This window comes from Lontra canadensis, unplaced genomic scaffold (assembly GCF_010015895.1).
Source record: "Lontra canadensis isolate GAN:19392208 unplaced genomic scaffold, GSC_riverotter_1.0 scaffold56, whole genome shotgun sequence".
In the NCBI taxonomy this organism is placed as follows: Eukaryota; Metazoa; Chordata; class Mammalia; order Carnivora; family Mustelidae; genus Lontra; species Lontra canadensis.
Genome location: NW_022631050.1, coordinates 6,363,866 through 6,387,520, shown reverse-complemented (window position 1 = coordinate 6,387,520; position 23,655 = coordinate 6,363,866). Strand labels below are relative to the sequence as shown.

The 23,655-nt window shown below is 56.6% G+C and overlaps 2 protein-coding genes across 11 annotated transcripts; one reads left to right on the top strand and one right to left on the bottom strand.

The window, feature by feature from the left end:
• Nucleotides 1–72: 72 nt before the first annotated feature.
• Nucleotides 73–14,331, top strand: CLCN2 (chloride voltage-gated channel 2). Of its 4 annotated transcripts, none has more exons than XM_032875531.1 (24): nt 74–284; nt 2,568–2,724; nt 2,877–3,008; nt 3,372–3,500; nt 3,587–3,720; nt 3,826–3,903; nt 3,993–4,071; nt 4,169–4,294; nt 4,395–4,479; nt 4,576–4,677; nt 5,734–5,818; nt 5,957–6,112; nt 6,499–6,568; nt 6,747–6,914; nt 7,141–7,354; nt 7,654–7,787; nt 8,039–8,211; nt 8,333–8,447; nt 8,649–8,722; nt 8,942–9,001; nt 9,153–9,191; nt 9,367–9,471; nt 13,503–13,589; nt 13,721–14,331. In XM_032875531.1, the coding sequence occupies exons 1-24, from the start codon at nt 213–215 to the stop codon at nt 13,913–13,915; spliced, it is 2,769 nt and encodes a 922-aa protein (XP_032731422.1). In that variant the 5' UTR covers nt 74–212; the 3' UTR covers nt 13,916–14,331. The 4 variants fall into 4 exon arrangements, with proteins under 4 accessions (XP_032731424.1, XP_032731422.1, XP_032731425.1 ...); XM_032875532.1 differs by having other exon boundaries at nt 75–284; nt 6,804–6,914; XM_032875533.1 differs by lacking the exon at nt 8,942–9,001 and having other exon boundaries at nt 73–284.
• Nucleotides 14,253–23,142, bottom strand: FAM131A (family with sequence similarity 131 member A). Of its 7 annotated transcripts, XM_032875539.1 has the most exons (7): nt 22,919–23,139; nt 21,668–21,728; nt 20,525–20,667; nt 18,238–18,331; nt 17,589–17,771; nt 17,309–17,425; nt 14,253–15,995 (listed from the first exon to the last, which is right to left on the bottom strand). In XM_032875539.1, the coding sequence occupies exons 4-7, from the start codon at nt 18,305–18,307 to the stop codon at nt 15,520–15,522; spliced, it is 846 nt and encodes a 281-aa protein (XP_032731430.1). In that variant the 5' UTR covers nt 18,308–18,331; nt 20,525–20,667; nt 21,668–21,728; nt 22,919–23,139; the 3' UTR covers nt 14,253–15,519. The 7 variants fall into 7 exon arrangements, with proteins under 7 accessions (XP_032731430.1, XP_032731431.1, XP_032731427.1 ...); XM_032875540.1 differs by lacking the exon at nt 20,525–20,667 and having other exon boundaries at nt 22,919–23,142; XM_032875536.1 differs by lacking the exon at nt 21,668–21,728.
• Between the last annotated feature and the right edge of the window lie 513 nt (nt 23,143–23,655).

The window sequence follows — 23,655 nt, the reverse complement described above, 5'->3', positions numbered from 1 at the left end:
GCGCGCAGGGCACCGCCCTCGGCCCGCCCGCCGAGGAGGGGACGCGAGCGGGAGGCTGAGCCAGCAGCGCCCGCCCGGGGCCCGCCGCACTCTGCACTCGGCCGCCGGGGCGGCAGGGACGGGACGGCTACCGGCGGGGGCTCTGCGGGCCGGGGTCGGAGTCCGGGCCCGAGCCCGAGCCGCAGCGGGAGGCCAGAGGGTTGTAGGCAGAGATGGCGGCCTCGGGGGCCGCGGCGGCGGCGGAAGGGATGGAGCCGCGGGCGCTGCAGTACGAGCAGACCCTGGTAAGCCGAGACGAGCCCGCGGGAGTACACTCGGGGACCGCTGCTCCGGGTTACCCTTGGAAGCGCGAGGCCCGGGGGCCTACCCTAACCCCACCCTAGCCTTCTGAGCTGGGGAAACTGAGGCTCAAGGGCCTGAGAGGCTGGAAGGCTAAAGGGTGGAAAGCTGCATGCAACCGAGGCGGGGGGCGGGGGCCACTGCTGAGGACAAGGACATCAGGTGCTTATCCCAGGTGTCCTTCCATTTACCACCCCAACATACGCGTTTTCTTTGCTCCTCCCCCTCACCACCTGGGCTGAGGTCTCAGCACCCCACTACCCCCTTCCCAGCACCACTCACCCTTGAACTTTTTCTCTTTTCCCTCCCGTTTCCACCATCCGAGACACTCCCTCTGTCCCCACTAAGTGCTTGGCACTATGCTGGAAGTAGAAACAAGAGTGTGTAGAAAGATGTTCAGACCCAAACCCAGCCCCAGCCCTTACCCCTGTGGGGGCTGGCAACCCAGCATTGGCAGGAACCCCTCCGGATTCTCTGGGGGAAGAGGTGGCCTGCCATCCCGGGGTACAGGAACTTTAGGGAGGATGTGTCAAGCAGGAATGGGTGTGGGAATGGGGACCTTTGTCCATGCTGACTCTGGGTATCCTGCCCCCACCCACCTCAGGGGTGTCCCTGGACCTCTTCAGAAGCAGGGGTCCTGGGGCTGTGAGCTGATTATGGCCACCCTTGTAACTTAGTGTTTCCAAAGCCTTTTGCCCCTTGTGTCACAGGGCAGAGGACCCAAACTCGAGGGAAGGGAGTGGGCCCTGTGGCTCCTTTTTACCAGCTTGGGTTGGAATTTGCCCAGGAAGGAGGCAGGGAGGGAACGTCTCCAGGAGGAGAGGTCCTGGGCTGTAGCTGGGTCTGGGAGGTGCCCGTTATGAGAGACTGGATGAAACAGGATGGCAGGGAGAGGTGGCAAGGGCAGGGGTGGAGCAAGGGGAGAGGGGCAAGCCTTGGCTAGTGGGGGAGGTGTCTATCAGTCTGCACTGGCTGAGAATGGGGCTTTGGGCAAGGAAGCCAGGCACCTGACCTCTGAAATGTTGTCTGTCTGTTGCACCAGCCCCATCTCTACCTCCTCCGCCTGGTGTCTATCTCTGGAACGAATCCTCAGGGTCAGGCTCTCTCCCAACACTCTCTGCTCCAGCCTCTCCCCCTTCTCCTTCTAATCCCTTTGTCTTTCTCTTATACCCTATCACCTCCCCCTCGTGCACTGTGTCCTGCCTCTTTGTACTCTCTTTCTCTCTTTTCCTCCTTCCTTCTTCCCCTCCTCTCCTCTTTTCTCTTTTCTGCCTCTTCCTCTGGGCTCTCTTTTCCCTTTCTCCTCTCTCTGCTTCCCTCTCCTCTCTCTCTCTCTCTCTCTCTCTCTGCGTCTCTGTCTTTCCCTCCCTCGCCCCCCCCCCCACCAACCCCAGCCCCAACAGGAGCCCTTTGTGTCCCGAAGCTCTGCGGGTGGCAGCCGGAATCTACTCCTCCCCGCCCCCCAACACACGCCCAGCTTGGCAGGTCTAGCTGAGGCTCAGCGACTCTCCCTCCCAGCACCCCAGCATCCCCAGTCACAGCCCAGCCGTCTGCTTCTGCCGCCCCCCAGCCCCCCAGTGCACTCAGGGCAGCTCCAGAGTGGGGCTAAGGCCACCCAACACTCTCCACCCACCCAGAGACTTTCCACTCCCAGCTGGGGCTTGGAGGCCGGTGGGGGGGGGGGGGGGTAGGGGTGGAGAATGGGGACAAGAGGATTAGGGTGGGTGGGAAGGGTGCCGTGGTGTTGGTCACAGGCTAGAAGCCCAGCAGGAACGTGATAAGGATTGAGGCCCCGCCTGCTCCTAGGCCCAACTCAGCTGCCCCCAGCTCCCTGAGGCCCTCATTGTTGTTACCCTTCCGTCCTTGACCATCCCTTATTCTCTGACCTTCCCTCCTCCCACTTTTGGACTGCCTTAGGTTTTTCCATCTTTTCCTCCTCTGGGGACTTCCCTCCCACTCCTCCTCCATGCTCCCAGGCAGGCCTGGGAGAAGAAGACCAATTATTCTGCCACCCCCAGCACTGTGCCCTATACCTTGGCTGTCCTCATCAGTCTGGCCAGCACAGCCCCCACAGTCCACAGTGTGCATTGTTTCCACACCCCAAGTCAAAATGGGAACTGTGGGTTCAAGAGGGGGCATATAGTGTGGCAGCTGGGAGAAGGGGAATTGATGCAGTGGTCCCCATTCAGCCCACATCTGCTGATGTCCCCATCTTCCCCATTGCTCAGATGTATGGCCGGTATACTCAGGACCTTGGGGCCTTTGCCAAAGAGGAAGCTGCTCGGATTCGCCTGGGAGGGCCTGAGACCTGGAGGGGTCCACCTTCCTCTCGGGCTCCTCCAGAGCTTCTGGAATATGGACAGAGCCGTTGCGCCCGATGCCGCAGTGAGACCTGGGTTGGGGCAGGAGACCTGGCTGCTGTGCCTAGGGGGGTGGGTTCCATAGAGCTACCCACTGGGAGGTGGCAGGTTGGGAGTGGGGCAGAGGTAGGAGCACTTTGGTGCTAGCCTGCCCACTCTTCTCTGCCCTGCTCGCAGTCTGTTCCGTACGCTGCCATAAGTTCCTGGTGTCCAGGGTTGGTGAAGACTGGATCTTCCTGGTCCTGCTGGGGCTCCTCATGGCTCTGGTCAGCTGGGCCATGGACTATGCCATCGCTGCCTGTCTGCAGGGTAAGGACAAAGGCTGGCAAGCAGCAGATGGGAAGAAGCAACCTGCTTCCTCCATGCCATGCTTGTCCAAGTAGTTTGGCTCCTTGGTGCCTGACCACTTTCCCCAGCCAGCCTGATTGCCCCTTGTTCAGGCACCATCACTGCCCCTCCCGTAAGCCACAATTTCCCTCCCCTCCCCAACTGACCAGCTTACTATTGTGATCTTTGTCCCCACGAATGCCCTCTAGGGCCCCCTCTCTACCCCTTGTGCCTAGGCTCTCTGCAATCAGCATTCCCTGGGATAGCTTGCCATATCAGTATGTCGCAGTGCTAGGTGGGGACTGGGTGTGTACCTCTGAGGTCCAGCAGCTCTTCTCCCCGCAGCTCAACAGTGGATGTCCCGGGGCTTGAACACCAGCCTCTTTCTCCAGTACCTGGCCTGGGTCACCTACCCCATCGTCCTCATCACTTTCTCAGCTGGATTCACACAGATCCTGGCTCCTCAGGCTGTCGGTACAGTGGGAGAGAAGGGGAGGGCAGGGAGGGGAAGTCCGGGAACCGCCACATCAAATGACTCTCCCGGGACGTCACCTGTGCAGGCTCTGGCATCCCTGAGATGAAGACCATCTTGCGGGGTGTGGTGCTGAAGGAATACCTCACCCTGAAGACCTTTGTTGCCAAGGTCATTGGGCTAACCTGTGCCCTGGGCAGCGGGATGCCCCTTGGCAAAGAGGTAACCCCAGGTTGGGCCTGAAGGAGTCCCTCCCAGGGGGAGAAGAAGACAGGCCAGGGTCAGGGTGTGTCCCTTACCCACTCAGCACTTGTCCCTACCCCCCAGGGCCCTTTCGTGCATATCGCCAGCATGTGTGCCGCCCTGCTCAGCAAGTTCCTCTCCCTCTTCGGGGGCATCTATGAGGTGAGGGGGACCCTGGGAGAAGGTAGAGGGGCAGGGTGGGCTGCAGGGGCCATGCTGACACCCATCCCCACCACCGTGGCTCTTGGCAGAACGAATCCCGGAACACAGAGATGCTGGCCGCCGCCTGTGCCGTGGGCGTAGGCTGCTGCTTTGCGGCACCTATTGGAGGTAGGCAGTGGGGCGAGCCCCCCAGCCGTGCCCTTGGCCTCCCCTCCTCGGGCCCAGGCTTCAGGCAGCACTGTGCCTTGTCCCCCCACCCACGCAGGCGTCCTGTTCAGCATCGAGGTCACCTCCACCTTCTTCGCAGTGCGGAACTACTGGCGAGGCTTCTTTGCTGCCACCTTCAGTGCCTTCATCTTCCGGGTCTTGGCAGTCTGGAACCGTGATGAAGGTCAGTGGGGTGGCTGGGGGTTGAGGGGAGCCCCTGAGATGGCTCCGGAGGGGCCCGCACACTACACCTGCCTCCCTCCGCGCCTCTGCTTTCCTTTCAGAGACCATTACGGCTCTCTTCAAAACCCGGTTCCGGCTTGACTTCCCCTTCGACCTCCAGGAGCTGCCAGCCTTTGCTGTCATTGGGTGAGGGGCTCAGGGAACCAGGGTGCATCAGGGACGAGGAGCTGAAAGAGGGAAGACCTCCCCCCACCTTTACTCTGGTGCTTCTCCCCTCTCTAGTATTGCCAGTGGCTTTGGGGGAGCACTCTTCGTCTACCTGAACAGGAAGATTGTGCAGGTGATGCGGAAGCAGAAAACCATCAACCGCTTCCTCATGAAGAAGTGAGTTGGATCTAGGCTCTAGGCCTCTCCGGGTTGGGGGTGGGGGATTGGCCAGAGACCCGTGAGATGGCAGATAGCAGTTAAAGGTGCCAATGAGATAGCACTTGGTTGAGAACAGCAGCCAATGGTGTTTTCCAGGATGATTGAACATTCTGGCTTTTTATAGGTTACTTCAAAATTGGCACTTCTGGATTTTTCATCAAGGCATTTTAGATTAAAGAGTAAGACTTCCATGGGGCACTGGGCTGGCTCAGTCAGTAGAACACCACTCTTGATCTCAGGGTTGTAAGTTTGAGCCTTACATTGGGTGTAGAGAGTACTTAAAAATAAAAATTTTAAAAAAGTATATATTTAAAAAAAAAAAAAGACTAAGCCTTCCTTAGGCCCTTGGCTTTGGCCTGGCCAGATGGCAGTGCTCCCTGGAGAGTGTTTGAGTCTTAATTCCCACTGTGGAAGCATGGAGGTAGGTGAGTTTTTAATCTCCAGAGTGCAGCTCTCTCATTTGTGACCTTGAAGATCGGGAGTGGGGAGGCTTGAGACGTGACTTCTCTTGGGACTGATGTCCTTCAGAGAAAGGGCAGCCCACTGAACTTGCTCCCTCTGGCACCTTTGGTCAACTTCATGAGTGACCCCGGCTCTCCCCAACACTCACCTTCACTCTAAGTCACCACAGAAAGAGAGACAGAGGCAGAAACTTCTCCACACTCACACGATGCACCCTGTACCCTTCGGCTGGGGCTCCTGAGAGCAGGGGAGAAGTCACAGCTCAGAGGTGTCCCAGAGAGGGCTGGGGCGGGGGATTGGCCTTTCTGCTGCCTACCTGGGGAGTTACAAGCTGACAGAGAGGCATTTGGGTTTATAAGAACCCAGATGGCCATCTCCCTTGGATCCATCACACCAGGAACAGCAAAGGGGACCTTCTCTCACAACTGTGTGCTTCTGTATAAGGGCCAGGACTCCACTGTGATGTCATCCCTGAGGTGTATGAGGGCACCACTGTCACTAGTCTAGTAGGTACACCGCCCGAGTTTGATGCTATGAAACCCACGTCTCTAGACGCCTGCTCTTCCCGGCTCTGGTGACCCTGCTCATCTCCACTCTGACCTTCCCCCCTGGCTTTGGACAGTTCATGGCCGGACAGGTAAATCCAGGCAGAACAGAGACTTGGGCTTTGCCTTGGGGTATATCCCTTTAAACCCAACAGCCTTTGTTCTCCTGTGGGTCAGAGACCATTCATGCTGGCTGTCCGCCGGCCTGAGGCACGCCTGTTCCCCTGTAGCTCTCACAGAAAGAAACTCTGGTCACCCTGTTTGACAACCGGACGTGGGTCCGCCAGGGCTTGGTGGAGGACCTCGAGCCACCAGGAACCTCACAGGCCTGGAGCCCGCCGCGTGCCAATGTCTTCCTCACCTTGGTCGTCTTCATTCTCATGAAGGTAGGGCTCTTTACGTATGTCGCTAATGCTGACTTGGGCTTGCCAGGTGCCAGACACTGTTCTAAGCACTTCCCGTACGGTAATTCCTCTTAAGCCTCACAACAGTACTGTGAGAAAGGAACTGTCAGTAGCCCTGTCCTAAAGATGGGAAGTCCAGGCACAAAGAGGTTACATAATTGGCCCAGAGCGAGATGGCAGAGTAAGATTTGAACCTAAGCCATCTGGTTCTGGAGTCCTCCTCCTTCTTTCACCTCTGGGGGATTCTGGGAGAGCTGGGAATTTGTGCCTGATGGATAATAAGCAAGGTAGGCTCCTCAGGGTGGAGCTGGGGGCTGTCAGGGGCCTGGCGGGGACTTCTGCCTGTTTGAACGGCCTCCTGCCCACAGTTCTGGATGTCTGCACTGGCCACTACCATCCCAGTGCCCTGTGGGGCCTTCATGCCAGTCTTTGTCATTGGTGAGTCCTCAGCTGCCTATTGTCCTTGCCTGCACCCTTCCCATCCACTGGCCGTCCCCTCTCTGCCTGGGAGTGGGTTTTGGTCCAGCCCCAGCCCCAGCCCCCACTCCCCTGACTGTCCCCTGTACTGAGTGACCTACTGGCCCCTTCCCCACCTTCTGACCCTCTTTCTTCCTAGTGCCCCCCACCCTCCCCCCTCCACTACCTGTTTCTCTTCCCACCCCCCTCCCTGAAGGAGCAGCATTCGGGCGTCTGGTGGGCGAAAGCATGGCTGCCTGGTTCCCAGACGGGATTCACACGGACGGCAGCACCTACCGGATCGTTCCTGGGGGCTATGCAGTGGTGGGTGAGTGCTCTGGAGCCCCACCTGTGTTGAAGACCCCTGGCCTGGCCACCACGTCTGAGGTTCTGGTGCCCCCTGCTGGCAGAAACCAGGCTAACCTCAGATGCAGAAGCCAGTTCCCAGGTCTGTAACTGGGTGGCTCTGAAGGCTCCCAGAGGACCATCTCTGGGCAGGGAGGGTCCTCTGGGAACCTGGGCACCCTGAGGAGACTCAGGGTGACTCTCTCCAGGGGCGGCCGCCCTGGCAGGAGCAGTGACACACACAGTGTCCACGGCTGTGATCGTGTTCGAGCTCACGGGCCAGATCGCCCACATCCTACCCGTCATGATCGCCGTCATCCTGGCCAACGCTGTTGCCCAGAGCCTACAGCCCTCACTCTATGACAGCATCATCCGGATCAAGAAACTGCCCTATCTGCCTGAGCTGGGCTGGGGCCGCCACCAGTATGGAGGGCTGGACAACAAGGGGGGTGCGGGTGAGGGTCGGGAGGACCCCTCAGACCCATCTCCAGCCAGGTCCTCAGCCAGCGAAGCTGGAAGACCAGCTGCCCTGCTCCCTTCTGGCCAGAGCTGCCCCGTCCACATGTGGGGGAGGCCATGGCTGGCCCCACTTGATCATACTCCTTGCCTCTTAGCTCTTGTCCCTGCAGGCTTTAGGGCCTTCTTTAAGGCCCTGGGATGTAGTGCTCTGGGCCACCCTACCCATCGTAAGCACAAACCCAGTGCCTCTCGTCTGCCCTCAGGCAATACCGGATGCGCGTGGAGGACATCATGGTACGGGACGTTCCCTATGTGGCCCTCAGCTGCACCTTCCGAGACCTTCGGCTGGCTCTGCACAGGACCAAGGGCCGCATGTTGGCTCTCGTAGAGTCCCCTGGTGAGAGCAGGAGGGGACCCCAGTGCTAGCGGCATCTCCCAGGGTTGCCACTCAGGAAGGGGGAGAGCGCAGGAAGCCCAGAACCAGTGTCCTTGGTTCCAAAGGGATCAGGCCAGCATTTGCCATCCAGAAGTTCCCTCCGGTATGTGGCCTGTGTCCAAGGCCACACTCCAGGTGTGAAAGAAGGCCAGGTGGGTGGGTAGGAGGACCTCCCCCCCCAGCTACTGAGTCCTTGCTCCTGCTCTGTCCAGAGTCCATGATCCTCCTGGGCTCCATTGAGCGCTCACAGGTGGTGGCTTTGCTGGCGGCCCAGCTGAGCTCAGCTCGCCGGAGGCAGTATGCTCAAGAGTGTCGGGTCTCCCAGACCTCCCCACATCCTGATCAGGAAAGTCCTCCCAGCCCTGAGGCCTCTGTCCGCTTCCAGGTGAGGAGGAAAAGAGCCACAGGCGCACAAACTTCCTAAATGCCGTGTAGACTGATTGGGAGGGCGACATAGAGGCAATCTGGGGCCATAGCCTTCACCAGCCCCTTCCTTGCCCACGTAGGTGAACACAGAGGACTCAGGTTTCCCTGCAGCTCGGGGAGACACTCACAAGCCCCTGAAGCCTGCTCTCAAGAGGGGGCCCAGCAACACCGTGAACCTTGGGGAGAGTCCCACAGGTGAGCCTGCCTCCCACCAGCAGAGCCAGAACCCACCCCTGAGATTTTACTTGATCACAGCCCAGGTGAGAGGCTGTCCAGACAGGCCTGGGGTAGAACCTGGACACCCTCCTCTTGCCCTCCTCACCTCCTGCTGGTCCTCTCCCTCAGAGATGACATTGCCACAACCCCCCCCCCCCCGCCTTGTGTTTGGGAACACAGGGAACATGGAGCAGGCAGGCATCGCTCTCAGGAGCCTCTTCTGTGGCAGTCCACCCCCCGAGGCTGCTTCAGAGGTGAGTGGTTGGAGTCTCTCTGTCTCTTTCTTTCCAGCTCTCTCTGACACTGAGACCACCTCTCCATTTACCCTGCAAAGCCTGCCTCCATTCTCCCTGCCCTTCTGCCCTCCCAGACGTCAGCTCTGTCCCTACTGCGTGCCCTTCCTCTCAGCTCTGCGCTTACCCTCACCTCCCTCCCTGTAACATCAACTCCTCTTCTCTCTGGCTCTAACAAAGTTGGAGAAGTTGGAATCAGGTGACAAGTGCAAGCTGAAGCGGGTCCGAATCTCCCTGGCGGTAAGCGCTCTCTTCCTTCCTGCAGCTCAGGAGCACTAGCCAGGGAGGGCTGGGGTCTAGGGCGTCAGCCTCTCCAAGTTGGGGTGGGAGGGTACACCTTCCTCCACCTCCCCCCCACCACTAGCTGCCAATCTCCCTCCCTCTCTCCTAGAGTGACTCAGACCTGGAAGGAGAGATGAGCCCTGAGGAGGTAAGGTGTGACTGGACTCTGGACCCTCATTCTGCCTGGGAGTATGTAGTCATCATCATTACCGCTGTCCCCATGGGAGGGACCATGGGGTGGGAAAAGGGGCAGGCCAGCTTTCAGGGAGGTGAGAGCAGATATTGGCACCTTTGCCCTAATCCTCTTGGTCTCATCCTCTCAGATTCTGGAGTGGGAGGAACAGCAGCTGGATGAACCTGTCAACTTCAGTGACTGCAAAATTGACCCTGCCCCCTTCCAGCTAGTGGAACGGACCTCTTTGCACAAGGTAGGGGCCAGGGCCCGGGGGCTGGCCTGGGCTCTCAGGAGCATGGGTTGGGGGAGGATCTAGGTCCTCCCGCAGCTTTGGACACAGGCCAGTGGGGGAAAACAGGACAGCAGAGGGTGGGCTCTTTGCTGAGATGTTTTTCAGACACACTGCCTCAAAAAATGGGAGGCCGGGAGCCAGGGCCCCTTAGCCTCTTCCTGCCTACTGTGGAGCCAGGCATCATTTTTCCTCTGGTCAGCCTTGCCCCCAGGGAACTCTGGACCAAAGCAGCAACAAAGACAGGGTTTGAGTTGGGTGGAAGCCAGAAGGCCAGGCTAGGGTCAGAGCCAGGCAGGAGACTGCCAGCACCCAACAAGGCTGATACACCCACGCTGAAAAAAATGGGTGAGAAACAAGCAGGACAAGAAAATCCAATAAACAAGCTAACAAACATCCAAGTAGGGGTGGGGACACTGCAGAGAAGAGATAAACAAAGATGAGAAACGCCTAGTGGGGGGCTTGGAATGTCAGACCCCAGAAAGTCTGACTTAATGTAGGCCAAAGGAAAACTGGTAGAGAACTGGGAAGCTAGCTCAGGAGAAGGGCAAGACAGCCTGCAGAAGTGGGGAGAAAACTTGAGTGCAGACAGGTTGGTGGAGGGAGAGGCCGACACTGGAGGGTAAGGGCTCCCTAGCACGGAGCCACGGCATCAGCGGGCCCCTGCAGGCTTCTAAGGGAACCGGAGGGTGCTGGGGTAAAAACCCAAGTATTTTAGCTCGATTGTTGACAGATTTAAACTGTGCACGCCTCCAAGACATGGGGGCTGCAGGGAGGCAGCGGAGGAAGGCTCCCAAGATCTGCAGCCCCGGGAGCTAGCCGAGGTACAAACTGTGTCTAAGAGCCAGCCTATCTCAGACAAGCAGGGGCTGGCCAGAAAGCACAGGGCACAAAGAAACAGAAAAGCAAAAGGTATTTAAAAAAAAAAAAAAAAAAAAAAAAAGGCAATAAAGGAATGTATAAGCCTTTGGGTAAAGATCTCAGATCAGAGTAACTGGGGAACTACAGTGCAATTGCAAGAAAATCCATAGGCCTGAGAATACACTGAGTTTTTATTTAAATCCTTTCTTCCTAAACCCTCTAAAGGTTTTCTGTCATCTTACTGAGTCCTCAAATATCCCACGATGATGATGGTGATAATAATGTTGTCATTTTTTTAGTGTCTGCTATGTGTCAGGCACTTGCTAAGCTCTTCATGTTTAATTTAATCCTCATAACAAGACTGTGAAATAGATATTGTGATATTCCAGTTTTTATAGATGAGGACATTGAGATGCAGAGAAGTTGAGCAAGTTGCCCAATGTCACACAGCTAGTAAGTAGCACAATCAGACTGGAACCCAAGGTGGCTTAACCCAAAAGCCTGGGGACTTAACCACTTTAATTAATACCTGGGGAGACTGAGGCAGTGAGGAGGTCCCTTGCCTGAGTCAGTACAGCAGAATGAGGCCCAGAGCCCAGATTTCCTGGCCCCAATCCCAGGATTCTTTCAGAAAGCCACGTTGTTGTCCCTCCCCCTGTCAGTTCACTGTTTCCAAGCGCAAGATGTGCAGGCCCTCCAATGGGCTTCTGGTGTCTAATTAAATTAAAGTGAAAAAGAACAAAGTAGGTGTTTGTTACAAACTTAAAAATCAGAGGAAGAGAAGAAGCCTTTGAGGAACCGACTAACAAAAATACAAAGAACTGGGCGCGATAAGAACATAAAAGATTAGAATTCAAAATGTCCTTGCAGTCCTGAGGAATCAATTAGTAGTAGCCTAATCAAGTTCAGGAGGAGAACATTCAGGAGGAGAGAGAATTCATTGGAAACTAGGAAGCTGGGAGACTAGAGCCGGCCAGCCCTACCAGCTCGATGCCACTTTCATTCTGAGGCCACCTGCAGGCAGGCAAGCAGTGAGGAAGGCAAGGTTGCCAAAGCTAGGCCAGCCGGGCTTTTACCCAAATCCTCAGTTGGCCATGTGTAAGCTGGCTGTGTAGCCTCCGTGAATTTCTTAGCCTCTCTGGACTTCACTTTCCTTGTCAGTAGGAGGGGGATCAGTACTCTGTCAAAGGTTTTTCTTTGGAGGAAGAACTTGATACAGGATATTTAGAACAGTGCTGGCCATAGTAGGAGTTGAGTATATGTAAGGAATGTCCCCTTTCACTGTTTTTACATTTTAAAAGGTAGTGTAGCGAGGGAAGGGTTGACGTGTATAAAAAATAAATGTTTTGAGAAAAAAGATGAGTGAATATGTGAGACTATAAGCTGAAGGGCCTGGCAGAACCTGAGGCTGGAAAGACCAGCTGGGATGGCTTTGGGAAGGGTCTTGTGGGCCATTCTGGGGAGTCTGGGCTCTAATTCAAGTTTGAGAAAGCTCATAGGATGGCAGAGCCAAGTTGGAGGGAAGGGAGACCAAAAACAGAACTCACGAGGATGTTGTGGTAAGGATGGTGAGGGCATCAGAGAGAATGGCCAAGATGTTCCGAAAGCAAATCAGCAGTGCTTGGTGACCGCCCGGGACCAGTGGTTTGCAAACCTAAAAGACAGCCTGCCAGAAGCTCATTCTTACTAGGGCTGTGGAAAAAAGAAAAATCCAGGGGAATGATCTATTAGATACTTGGATACTTGGGAGAAGATAGAGGGATAATTAAACCATAAGAAGACAAAGTTAGGGGATTATTAAGACAAGAAATCTCATAATGGTATATTTCCCTTTGAAGTCAGAGGAGAAAGTTAAAGGAAACGTGCAGCACGTGGGATTCAAGTTAGATAGGAGGAAGAACTTGCTAATAACCACAGGACAGTAATGACAATGGTATTAAAGGAGCACAGGGAAGCTGTTCTAAAACTGAACTTCTAACTTCTGTTGTAGGTACGGTCATGCTTTAGCTGGTGAGTTAAGTTCTGGAAGTCCGTTACTAAAAAAAAAATTTAGTAACTGTTTAAGCAAATATTTTTAAAGCTTTCAGACAGTTATAATGAGTTCTGAGTAACTGGTACTCGAAAAGCTGGGTTATTAATGCCCATTTGGATTCAGACACTAAGCCAAGAAGCTTACAAGTACACTCAAAACACAGTGGTAAGTGATAGGCCCCAAATTCCAGGAAGTGCTATATCAGGAGAATGTTGTTCAAGACATCTGGCCCAAGAAAATCTACTTAGGACACAAGGGGAACTGGTTGACAATTTCTGAGCCGTTGGGGATTACATATGAAAGTTGAGGGGAGAGCCCAAACCAAGAAAAACATGGGAGGCTGTGGATGGCTGTCGCTTCCCTGGACTTCAGGCTCCATCTGAACAGTACCTGGGGTGCTACTCGGCCCTGGGAGAGCCGAACTATAGGTGAGACGTGGAGTGCTTCCACCCACAACAGACAGTCAGAGCCAGGGAGAGGGGCCACTTCCAACAGCCAGCCAGCTGGAGGCAAATGGGAAGCATGCGTCAGCCACTAAAGTGGGGGTAAGAGGCACAGAGCTTAGGACTCATTGCCCTAAAGGGCAGGGACACTCTGTGACTGGACACCTGCGCAGAACTGATGCCGCACTTCCTCCTTTGGCAGCATGAGGGAAAGCTCCTTCTGGAGCTGTGAAGTCACTTCACCACTGAGCTTGTGCTGCCTCTCCCATAGAATGGGTAGCATCCTTACTTCTCAGAACAGGACTGAAGTTAATTGCTAATTTCAGAAAGACCTAGCCCAGTGCCTGGCCAATCATTAGGTGTCACATTTGAACAGTTTTCTCCTCTGTCATCCTCCTTTATTCTAACATGGGACGAAGAATCCTTCCTCTGTTTCTTCATCAACATAAGGAACATAAAGATAACCATTATCATGTTTCTGAGGCTTGGCTGTGGAAACATTCTCATTCTTCTTTTCCCTCTGGTGGTCCTCCCTTCCCCCCACCATCTAGGGTGCCCCTCCTACCCCCAGCCCCACCTTGTCTGGGGCTGCTCTGGCCAGTGATTTAGAACCGTCCCCTTGCGCATGATGTCCAGTGTGTTTTCTCCCGACCCCACAGACTCACACCATCTTCTCACTACTGGGAGTGGACCACGCTTATGTCACCAGTATCGGCAGACTCATTGGGATTGTCACTTTAAAGGAGGTGAGATGATCATTGGCCACTAAACCATTTCTGCTTTGAAAAAGGCATGCAGGCTTGCGTCCAACCCACCGAGGGGTGGGGTCTGAGCACGGAGCTTGGAGTTTGCACATCTGACCCTCTCCCCCTTCCAGCTCCGGAAGGCAATTGAGGGCTCCGTCACAGCACAGGGCGTCAAAGTGCGGCCACCCCTTGCCAGCTTCCGTGACAGCGCCACCAGCAGCAGTGACACAGAGACCACGGAGGTGCATGCACTCTGGGGGCCCCACTCCCATCATGGCCTCCCCCGGGAGGGGAGCCCTTCTGACAGCGATGACAAGTGCCAGTGAACCCCTAGATGGGCAGCCTGGGATGGCAGTGGCCATGCTGATCCTGAAGCTCTCCTGTTCCTTCTGCCGTGGGAAAGGAGGTGGTTACACTAAGGGCTGGAGCCCTAGCCCCCCTTCCAGGCCTGGGGGGTGCCAAGCTCCTCCCGGTTCATCCTCCCCGGATTCCTGAGTGCCCACCTGCAGCAAGTGTTCATGGGCAGGAAGACCAGCATCCACCCGGCAGGGTAGGGGTAGAGGCACTGGACCCCTGCTCCCCCTTGGAGGGGGAAAAGGGTAGAACTAAGATGGGTTTATACTGGAACCTCCTCCAATGACCAGATGTATATAGAGATTTACAAAGATTTTTATATTAATTTAATAAAACAAATTCTTAAATAGAACAAAATAAACACCTAATGAGCCACTTATGTATAGAATGCCTGTGCCCATCAGCTCTTGTTCTTACCTTGGGCCGTCTCACCTGCCAAAGCCTACAAGGCTCCGAATTCTTCAGCCACCCACAGCCCCCACAGCCATCCAGCTCCAGAGCTGTGTCTATGGAATACCTGACCCACAGAGCTGCCACTGCTCTGTTATCAAACCCTAGCTGGGGCAGAGGCCCTTGGTACTGTAGTTTGGCCTTGGATTCAGCCAAGAAAGGCACTACCCTCCTCCTTCCCCAAGGAGAGACACTCCCATATGACTGTCACTTGTTGGCACAGTTCCTGCCAGGCTCAGGAGTCAGCAGACAGCTGCCCAGCCACCCGCGTGGCCCCCTTGTGGTCCTCTCTGAAAGAACATGGCCGTCATTCACGGCTCCCCAGCAACCAGGGCCACCTACTCCCTCCCAGCTCGGCTCTAAGGAGAACCTGGGGTATGGGGCAGCCAGACAGGCTGGGAGCCGCTGGGACCCTTCCCACACATCCTACAAGGGGCCAGGAAAAGGGTGGAGAGTAGATGCTTTCATCAATCCAGTGCCTCCCAGAGAACACCCCAACTGAAAGAACAGACCAAAACCCCTCTTTCTTTAGGAAAAAGAAGAAGATTTAGAGATGATGGAGAGGCGAAGCACAGCACGAGCCCAGCTGGGCAAGGGGCCCTTGGGGGACGGCTCAAGCCTAGGCTCCGGGAGGGTACGAGCCAGCCCACCCTGGGGTAGGGGGATTCTATCGAGCACTGCACATGGACTTAGAGGTGGAGAGAAGCAGAGAAGAGAGAGGCGTGGGGAAGGGGGCGGGGGCGCCGGGCTCCCTCCTGTTCCACCTCACACGGCCCAGTCACAACCACCCCCTTAGGGGTTCACATCATCCAAGGAGGAAATGTGTATGTGGCATTTTTGATTTAAGAACATGAACATCACTGTCTGCCACAGCTGTAGCCATGCCCCAGGGGCCCCGGGCAACCCCCGGCAAACCCCAGGAGTGGGGGCAGGACATGCGCCCCCAACCTGCCCCTGCCTCCTCTCCAAACACTTTCATGCAAAACACACAACAGAGGAGTGAGCGCTCCCAGGAGCCCTCTAGGCTTTGGAGCTCTGCCGGAAGCCTCTCGCCCGCACTTGGGCACAGAGGCTCTGCCCCCAGCGGTGGCCAGGAGCCACATGCCACCACCAGGCATGATCTGGGTCACTGTTCCTCCGGCTCGGCCTCATCCTCGTCTAAGGACACTACCCCAGAAGAAGCTACATCAGAGGCTTGCCGCTGCCGTTCCCAGCTGCCCACCGGCAGCGGGCAGAGAGGCTGGCAGTCCTTGCAGGGGGCTGGCTCCTCCTCGGCGGGGGAAAGGCAGGACTCCGTGAGGGGCGAGTTGTAGAGTGAGTCCTGGGCCTCCAATGGGCCCAGGCTACGGAAGGCACTTTCCCGGCTGGGGGGCAGTTTGGCGAGGAGCAGCTCATCGCCCAGCAGCTGGGAGGCCAGGCGGGCTGGGGAGCCCAGCAACCCATCCTCCAGGCTGCACAGACTGGAGCACAGGGTCTCTGGGGACACGGTCTGCGAGCAGTCGCTCTCAGGCTCCACAGAGCCCTGGCGCACAGGCCTAGAGAATCGGTGGCCAGTGAAGAGGTCCTGGAGGTGGGGCCCCAGAGGCAGCTGTCCGGCCATCTCTGCAGGGGGGAGAGAAAAGAAGATAGCCTTACTTGCCCCGTTTCAGTCGGCCCACCTGGAAGTCACATTCTCCCTGCTCCAGCCTCGGCACCACTAGTTTTGGGGGCAAAGGGTAGGAGCTGGGTAGATTTGGGCAAGTCACTCAACCTCTCAGTGCCTCCGTTTCCTTAACAGTAAATTGGGGAATCCAATATAAAAGAACACAGTATACAGTAAGAGGGCGATAAATGCACAGATACCACACACGGTGTGCTGCTGGTTCCCCGCACAAGAGGAACCTGTCCAAGGCAGTGAGTGCAGACTGGAGTTCAGCCCACACTCTGCTCACCCAGCAGCGAGGCCTAACATGGGGCTGTGCCTGCCAGAGAAAGAGGTGCTTTTTTCTAATCTGCACAAAGGTTCTACGTGGGGTAGCAGTGGCCTTGGATAAATGTTAAGTTATTATCATTATACCAGGGGTCAAAGCAGGCCTGGAACTCAATCAAACAAGAGCATTTGTGGTTCAAGGCTCCGTCTTGGCCTCAGGCACCCAAATCAGTCACCTCTGGACCACAGTAGAGGTCTAATGTATTGCCAATCTGCTCTCCTGGATTGGCCCTGGAGAATCTGTTAATTAGCTGGACGGGTGGGGGCTGGCGGAGGCAGTCTTCAAAGGCAAAGACGTACAGGGATAGGGGTGGTGGTGTGAGGCATGAGCCCAGGAGCTACAGAAAAAGTCAGCCATGTGGTCCAGGAACTGGAAAATGAAAGGAGGGTCGTGCACAGCTGCACAGCCCTGCAGGGTCCCCTTTGCAAGCACTGGCCCAGAGAACAGCCCAGAGACAGGTCTCAGATGGAATTCAAGGAGGCTGAGCCTGAGCCAGCATAGCCCTGTGGGCAGTCCGGGCCCAGCGTGCCTTCCTGTTTGCCTGGGGCCGAGGCCCTGGGAGGTGCTATGCTGCCAGTCCATCTGTGCTGCCACAGCTGGCCAGGGGGCTCCCCCGAAACGAAAAGGCAAGGCACAGCAGACCCCCCCCCCAAGAGATGTAGTCACCCAGAAGTGTCGGCGAGGTCTCTGGACCACAAGGCCCAACAGCACAGATGGGCAGAAAAGATTCAGCACATGTGCAAAAGAAACTACTCCGTTTGCAGCTGCTGACTGCCCACCCATGAACGTGACTAGCCCTCTTGCCCCTGGAAGGTCAACGACTGCCTGGACAGGGTCTGCCCCTACCCTCCCCTTCGGAAGACTGAGCTCTGAATCACAAGGCCTCTCAGGCAGTCCCCCCGTCCCACCAGCTGGGAGTACTGGCCTTGCTTGCCTACCCCTCACCTGAGTCAGTTCCTCCAGCAAAGTCTTCATCATAGGATTCATCGGTGGAGTCCTCGCCGTCCACTGAAGACCATGCCCGGAGCTTGGCTTCTGCAATGGCAAACTGCTCAGCCACGCCTGTCAGGGAGGCCAAAGAATTTATCAGCAGAGAAGGTTCATTAGCAGGATTAATTAGCTGAAGAACTAAGACCAGGGCTCAGGTTGGAGACAGGAGAGAGAAGAGATGGGGCTGTGGGAAGAGCATCCCAATGACTGACATGTGGCCGACCCCTGTCCCCACCTGCCGCAAAGCGAGCCTCTTGTTCGCCCTCGCTGAGGTCTGAATAGGAGGAAAAGGCTGATTCCAGGGCAGCAGGGGAGTCGCTTGGTTTGCTCCAGCCCTTCCACTCGATGAGGTGAGCCACTCGGCCCTGCGCCATGGCGGTGGGCTTAGTCACGTGGTCCTTCACCACCTGAGAAATACCTGCGGGTGGGGCAGGAGGAGGAAGCCTGCTAAGGGCACAGGCCATGGAGGGACGTGGAAGGGTGGTGGCAGTTAGGGTCCACATGTGCCTTTGGATCGGCGGAGGGAGCTGAGCTGCATCTGAGAAGGGGAGGAAGAGGGAGATCCCAGCTAGAGCTCACAGGATACAGTCCCGAAGGGTATGTGCAAAAGGAAGCAGGATGGACAGGGGCGCCTGGGTGGCTCAGTCAGTTAAAGGTCTGTCTGCCTTTAACTGGTTTGTCATGATCCCAGGGTCCTGGGATCGAGCCCCGCTTTGGGCTCCCTGCTCGGCAGGGATCCTGCTTCTCCCTCTCCCACTCCCCCTGCTTGTGTTCCCTCTCTCACTGTGTCTCTGTCAAATAAATAATAAAAATCTTTTTTAAAACGGGGGTGGAGGGAAGCAGGAAGGACAAACTGGCCAGAGGGATGGGAGAAGGGTGCGTACCATGCAGGGAGGATCTGGCCAGCGCAGCAATCTCCTGGATGGTTAGGGCTCTCCGGGACTTGGGCAGCATCGCGACTGTGTCTCCAACATTCACCTTGGGTTGACAGCAGCAGAGGGTCAGTGCTCCAGCAACCACGGCATCCCCCTCCATGCCCACAGCCCACCCAAGGTGTCATGGGGATACAGGAGCTGGGAAGAGACGCCACGGCAGCACGTATGTGCCAGTGGCTGCTGGGATATGTAAGAGGGACAGTAAGAAGCCAGGGCCAGCAAGCCATGTTCTCTCAAGGAGCAGCAGAGATTCAGGCTGACCTGAAGGAGCAGAACTGCAGCTGCCACCCCCAGCCCCATCTTCCCAGCTCCCAGAGGGAAGGAAGCAGGTTGGGAAGTCAAGAACCATGGAGTGGGGCCTTTGATAAGAAAAAAAAGGGGGAAGGGAGAAAGCTACAGCATCAAGGACTTCCTCCAGGTTCTCTCCTCTTTGCCCCTCTCCTCCTCTCAGTCTTCAGACATCTCAGTCTTCTAGCTGTTTCTACAGCCACAGACTTGGCATGACCAAAACCAAACCCAGTATCTTTTCCCACATCTGGCCTTGCTTCCCGACTTCCTGACGTTGTATCACCCAACCATTGGCCCCTTCAGCCTGACTCCAAACCTCAGATTTACCAAAAACTCTCCCCTAAGCTTGCTCATCCTTTCTACTCCCACTGCCACTGCCCTCCCTTCCTCAAGCCCTCAATACCCCATGTCCAGATTAACACAGCTGTGGCCCCCCCAAGCTCCCCCAATTCATGCAATTTTCTCAGCCTAGAATGTTGTGTAAGTGTTCCCCTCCCTCCCCCTGGAGCTGGCTGGCTCTTTTTCATCTTTTGGGTCTCGGCTGAAACATCATACCCTCAGCAGGGTCTTCCTGACTACTGTACCAGTTGTCCATCCTCCCTCTGTAACAAGTCACCATCCTCTATGAACATACCCTGTGTGTGTAATCTTGGTCTACTTCGTGTGTTTCCTTATTGGTCACTGGTGCCCCTCACTGGTCTCTAGCTCTCGGAGGAATTTGGTCTCTTTTGGTCACCCCAGTGTTTAGCACAGGGCCTGGTACAGAGTAACCTTCCTAAATACGTAGGCTGAGTGAATGAGGCAAAGTATAAATGTAAACAAATAATCTTCCCCGGAGTGCAACTGGTCACATGTCATTATTTAAAATCTTTTCTGGGCTCCTCCACTGCCCAGTGAAGTGCTAGCTTCACAGTCAGGCACTGAAGGGGCCCACTCTGAACCTCCTGCCCCCTTCCAGGCCTCGGAATCTGCCACCTAGCTCCTCTGCCCAGGACAAGCCCACTTCCACCTTCCCTGTCAGCAAACAGCCCTCTTGCCTCCCAGGCAAAGGAACCCAGCTCTCCCCGGGGCTAAGAACGCCATCCTTGTCTGACAAAATGCTCCCTACCATCTAAAGCCTGACTCAAGTGTCACCTCTTGTTAGGTTTTCAGTCCAGCTTTCTCTGTCTCTTCTTCAGTAGCCCCCCACCCCCACCCCAGCACTGCCCTTGCATCTCTCCTGAGGGATCTTGGGATGGCAGGCCCTGACTCTGATTCACCTGGCTTCCTACCTCCACCCCACACCTGGTTCAGTGTTCTTTGGCAAGCCCCACAAATGTTTCCCTCAATGAATGAATGAAGTCAGAGGCACATGTCTCCTCCCCGGAATTGCCTAGCTCTCCTGATCAGGTTCCCACCCCTCACAGGAGGGGCTCCACCTGCTCCCTTGACCTCAGCCCCACCCTCTGCTCCCCCCCTCCCCCCCCACCCCCCTCTCCGCCTCAGTACCTGGCTTACAGGGGCCCCAGGGTGGCGCCGTTAGCTTCCGGCCAGGCCCGGGGGGAGGAGCACCTGCTGGGTGTTTCCTGGCTTGTTCTCCCTCCCTCCCCTCACTGCCCCCAGCCACTGCCATCCGTGCCGGCGCTCCGCGCAGCTGCGGCCCAGGCCCAGAGAAAAGGTGTGTGTCTCCCTGGCAACCCATCACCATGCAACAGGGTCTCCCGGGATACGGCCTGGGATGCGCTGACGTCAGCGCCCAAGGCGGGAGCAAAGCCCGCCCCGCTGGCACCGCGCCGAGCAGAGCAGACCGGCGCGGGGGCGGCCTTGGGGCCCCGCCGGCCGGATAGCGCCTCCGCTCGCGGGAAAAGGGAGCCAGAAGCAGGCTGGCGAGGCGGGGGTGGGGGATACAGATCCCCTTCATGTGAATGCGGGCCCCCCCTTCCCCCTACCAATACCAGGGGCCCAGCACCTCTGGCAAGTCCTGGCTGTCCACGGAGGAAGGGCGGGAGGACCGGCTCCAGCCTCGGAGGGTCCGAGCAGATCCCAAGGAAGATAGAGAGAGGCCCCGAGGAAGTTCGATCCACTCCACAGCCCAAGCGGGGTCCGAGGCCACTGAGGGGTGGGGGAAAGGCTGTTCACCTGGACTCCCACTTCTGCCAAAATCCCCATTTTCTATCCGATGCTGCCATATCACTTCTCCTCACCCATCCCCCACCTCCCGGAATATCAGCAACCACCTGGTGCTCTCCACAATTCTGAAAACCCCTATTTCACATTCCTGACCTTCAGGCCCTTGGGGCCACTTTGTGGCAGCCAGTGGGCCCCCTTCTTCCTCTAGAGATATTTTGCCATCAGAACCCTAGGGATGAAACCTAAACTTCATAAATTCTCAGTCTTGGGTTTCTCGGCCTACCCATTCCTCTTGGAAAGCACACCGCGTTCTTCCACCACCATCGCCATCCTCCTCCCCACCACCGCCTTGGACCCTTTACAGGCTTGGTGCCTTCCTTCTCTTGGTTCTTTCCTCTCACCAGCATCAGCTGGTACGCAGCTCTTTTCTCTTCTGACAAACCCATGATTTTTTCTTTCACCCCAGCCCCCTAAAGCTTTTTTCCTGATGCCCTATCTGGCCCCAGCCTGGTTGTTCCTGTTTCATCCTGGTTCCCAATATTTAAGCCAGAGTAATTTTCCTTTTGCCACCTGAGGACCCTATTCCTCAGCTTCCCCTCACCTCCCAGATCACATCTACGGTAGCTGGTCTCACCTCTGCGACTTGTCTGACAAGTCCATCGTCCTCCAGGCCCTTCACGCTGCCACAGAAACATTTTGCCCAGCACAGAAATCATAGGCATGGTGGCTGTGTTGATGCAGAGAACCAAAAGCCCAGAACCGCTCCAGGCTCAGCTCCCAGTTCTATTCTTATTTTGGCTCCGGATGCTGAGCCAGTCCCCTCCCCACTTGGAACCTGTGCCTAGTCACATAAGGAGAACACTCCTTCCTCTTGGCTTTGAGGAGGTGGGAGTACAAGGGGCCCAGCAGAGCTCTCTGGAGCTCAGGAAGCTGAGGCCCATCCCCTAGACGGTGCCAACAGGCAATGTACATCACAACTGACCTTTAGCTGGAGCAGCCGTCTCTGTCCCTGAGCCTCAGCCAGCTGGTGGTCCCCAGAAACGCTACCAACCAGAAGGAAGATACAAGGTTACAGGCCATCCCTGGCCCCCCAGCTGGTACCTAATCAGGGCTCTCAAAGCCATTTCTGAGGTCAGCAAAACTCTCTCCTGACACTACAGGAGGGAATGACTTCCTGAACTTCAAGCCTTAGCAGGGCCAGAGGGATCAGAGCAGCCTGCAGCTTCTCAACTTCAAAAGTCATGAGGTTAATTTAGGACTACAAATCCCGTAATTCCTCATGGGAACCCCAGGAAAGCACAAATCTCAGCCAGAGACTTAGCTCCAAAGAATCTCAAGTACCAACCACGCTAAGGCCTGTATGACCGACCACCTGCCCTGGAAGCCCAGGACCCATTATAAACCCAGCCCTCAACCTCACAAATCCCCATCTGGCCTCAGGCTTGGAGAAATCCATGACACTTAAGAAAAGTAGGCTGGTGGACCTCAGCTGCAAAGGACTGAGGCCAGGCCCCAGAGTGCACCACCATCAATGGGAACCAAGACCCAAGCAGCAGGGATCAGCATTGTAAGAAGCCCTAATGGCCTCTCTCTGGGCTCCTCTTTCTCACCACAAGGTAGGATGATTTGTTTTTGTTGGGAGTGGGGGAAGGGAACTAAAACAGTTAAGGTGATCGGGAGCTCACAGGTGCCCCAAATGGGGCCTCAGTCTCCTCCATCAGCCATCTGACTCTGAAGGGAGGAGATAAGTTTTTAGCCAAAACTCCATAGTGGGGTGCTTGACGGGCTTTGCAGACTGCCCCCTTAAGGGGGCTGGGACACAACTAGGAGAGGCAGGTTCCCACCACAGAGCCACTCCCAGGGCAAAGTAAAGGAGAGTTGTGGGCGTGGGGGCGACGAGTGTGTGGGTGTGGAAGGCCAGTCGCCATGGACACCCTGCCCCTCCCAAGGCTGTGCGCCTCCTGCCCCCTTCAGCGGTGGGAATCCAGGTGGAAAGCCCACGAGTCTAGCCTGCAAAGCCCAGAAGCAGACAGGCCGTGGCAGCGAAGCCGAATGGATTTGGCCCCCTCTCCGCTCCTGCCCTCTCCTTCCTCTTGCCTGGCCCGCCTCCCGGGTGCAGGCTCCTCCCTCTCCCGACACCGGCCCCCTCCTCAAAGCCCCCACCCATCCGCGGCCCGCGTACTCGGCAGCCGCAGCCCAATTCCCCAACCCGTGCCTGGCCTCCACCTCTTACCCTGACCCGCCGGACTCCGAGAGCCGATACAGCCCATGGCCGGGCACCCAGGCACGCTAGCCCGCGCTCGGGGCCCGGGCCATCGCCTAGCACAGGGTCGGGCCGCGGCCGCCACCGGGGAGGGGAGAACCCGTGAGAGGGGAGGGGGTAGGAGCCGCGCGTCCGCCGTCGCTCCCCGGAGAGGGAACCGGGCCGGTGACGTCAGCGCGGGGGCGTGGCCATTCGCGTCACCACCCAAGGCAGGCGGGGCGAAACACGTCACAGCCACGCAAGGGCGGCCTGGGGCCGAGTCCGGAAACACCTCGTCCTCTCTTCCCAGGCCCGAATGCGGAGCAACCCTGAGGGAAAAGGGTGGGCGGGAACTCACTGGGCCCCGGATGCCAGGCTCGCCGCGTGGGGAGGGTCAGACTCCTTGCATCCAGCCCCCTTTTTCACAGACGAGACCTTGAAGCCATAAAGGACTTCTCTGGCTATAAACAGCTTGAAACGCAGGGCCGCCTCCATACACAGGGGCCTGTATCACAGCATGCTAGGACAGTAAGTCTATCAAGTGTGTTCTGGAAGCACCCCACAGCTCTTTGTCTCTCTTTCCCTAACAACCAACAGGGCGCCCCCACTATGTCCGTTTCAAGGGTCCAACCCTCCCGGACAGTGACCCTCCGACAGCCCCCCACAATCACGGACAGGGGAAAAGGAAAGAGGGGTGCCAGGTTGCAGGGAACAGTGCTACAGCGCCA

What these genes read in the sequence shown, in the direction of transcription:
- FAM131A (XM_032875535.1), bottom strand. Translation starts at nt 21,407, where the DNA reads ATGCCTATGATTTCTGTGCTGGGCAAAATGTTTCTGTGGCAGCGTGAA. An exon ending in GGCCAGATCCTCCCTGCATG is followed by an intron (nt 17,772 to 18,237) that starts GTACGCACCCTT and finishes CCCCACCCGCAG; the next exon opens with GTATTTCTCAGGTGGTGAAG. An exon ending in TGCTGGAGGAACTGACTCAG is followed by an intron (nt 15,996 to 17,308) that starts GTGAGGGGTAGG and finishes TCCCCCCTGCAG; the next exon opens with AGATGGCCGGACAGCTGCCT.
- CLCN2 (XM_032875531.1), top strand. Translation starts at nt 213, where the DNA reads ATGGCGGCCTCGGGGGCCGCGGCGGCGGCGGAAGGGATGGAGCCGCGG. An exon ending in CATCGCTGCCTGTCTGCAGG is followed by an intron (nt 3,009 to 3,371) that starts GTAAGGACAAAG and finishes TTCTCCCCGCAG; the next exon opens with CTCAACAGTGGATGTCCCGG. An exon ending in CCCCCGAGGCTGCTTCAGAG is followed by an intron (nt 8,723 to 8,941) that starts GTGAGTGGTTGG and finishes GCTCTAACAAAG; the next exon opens with TTGGAGAAGTTGGAATCAGG.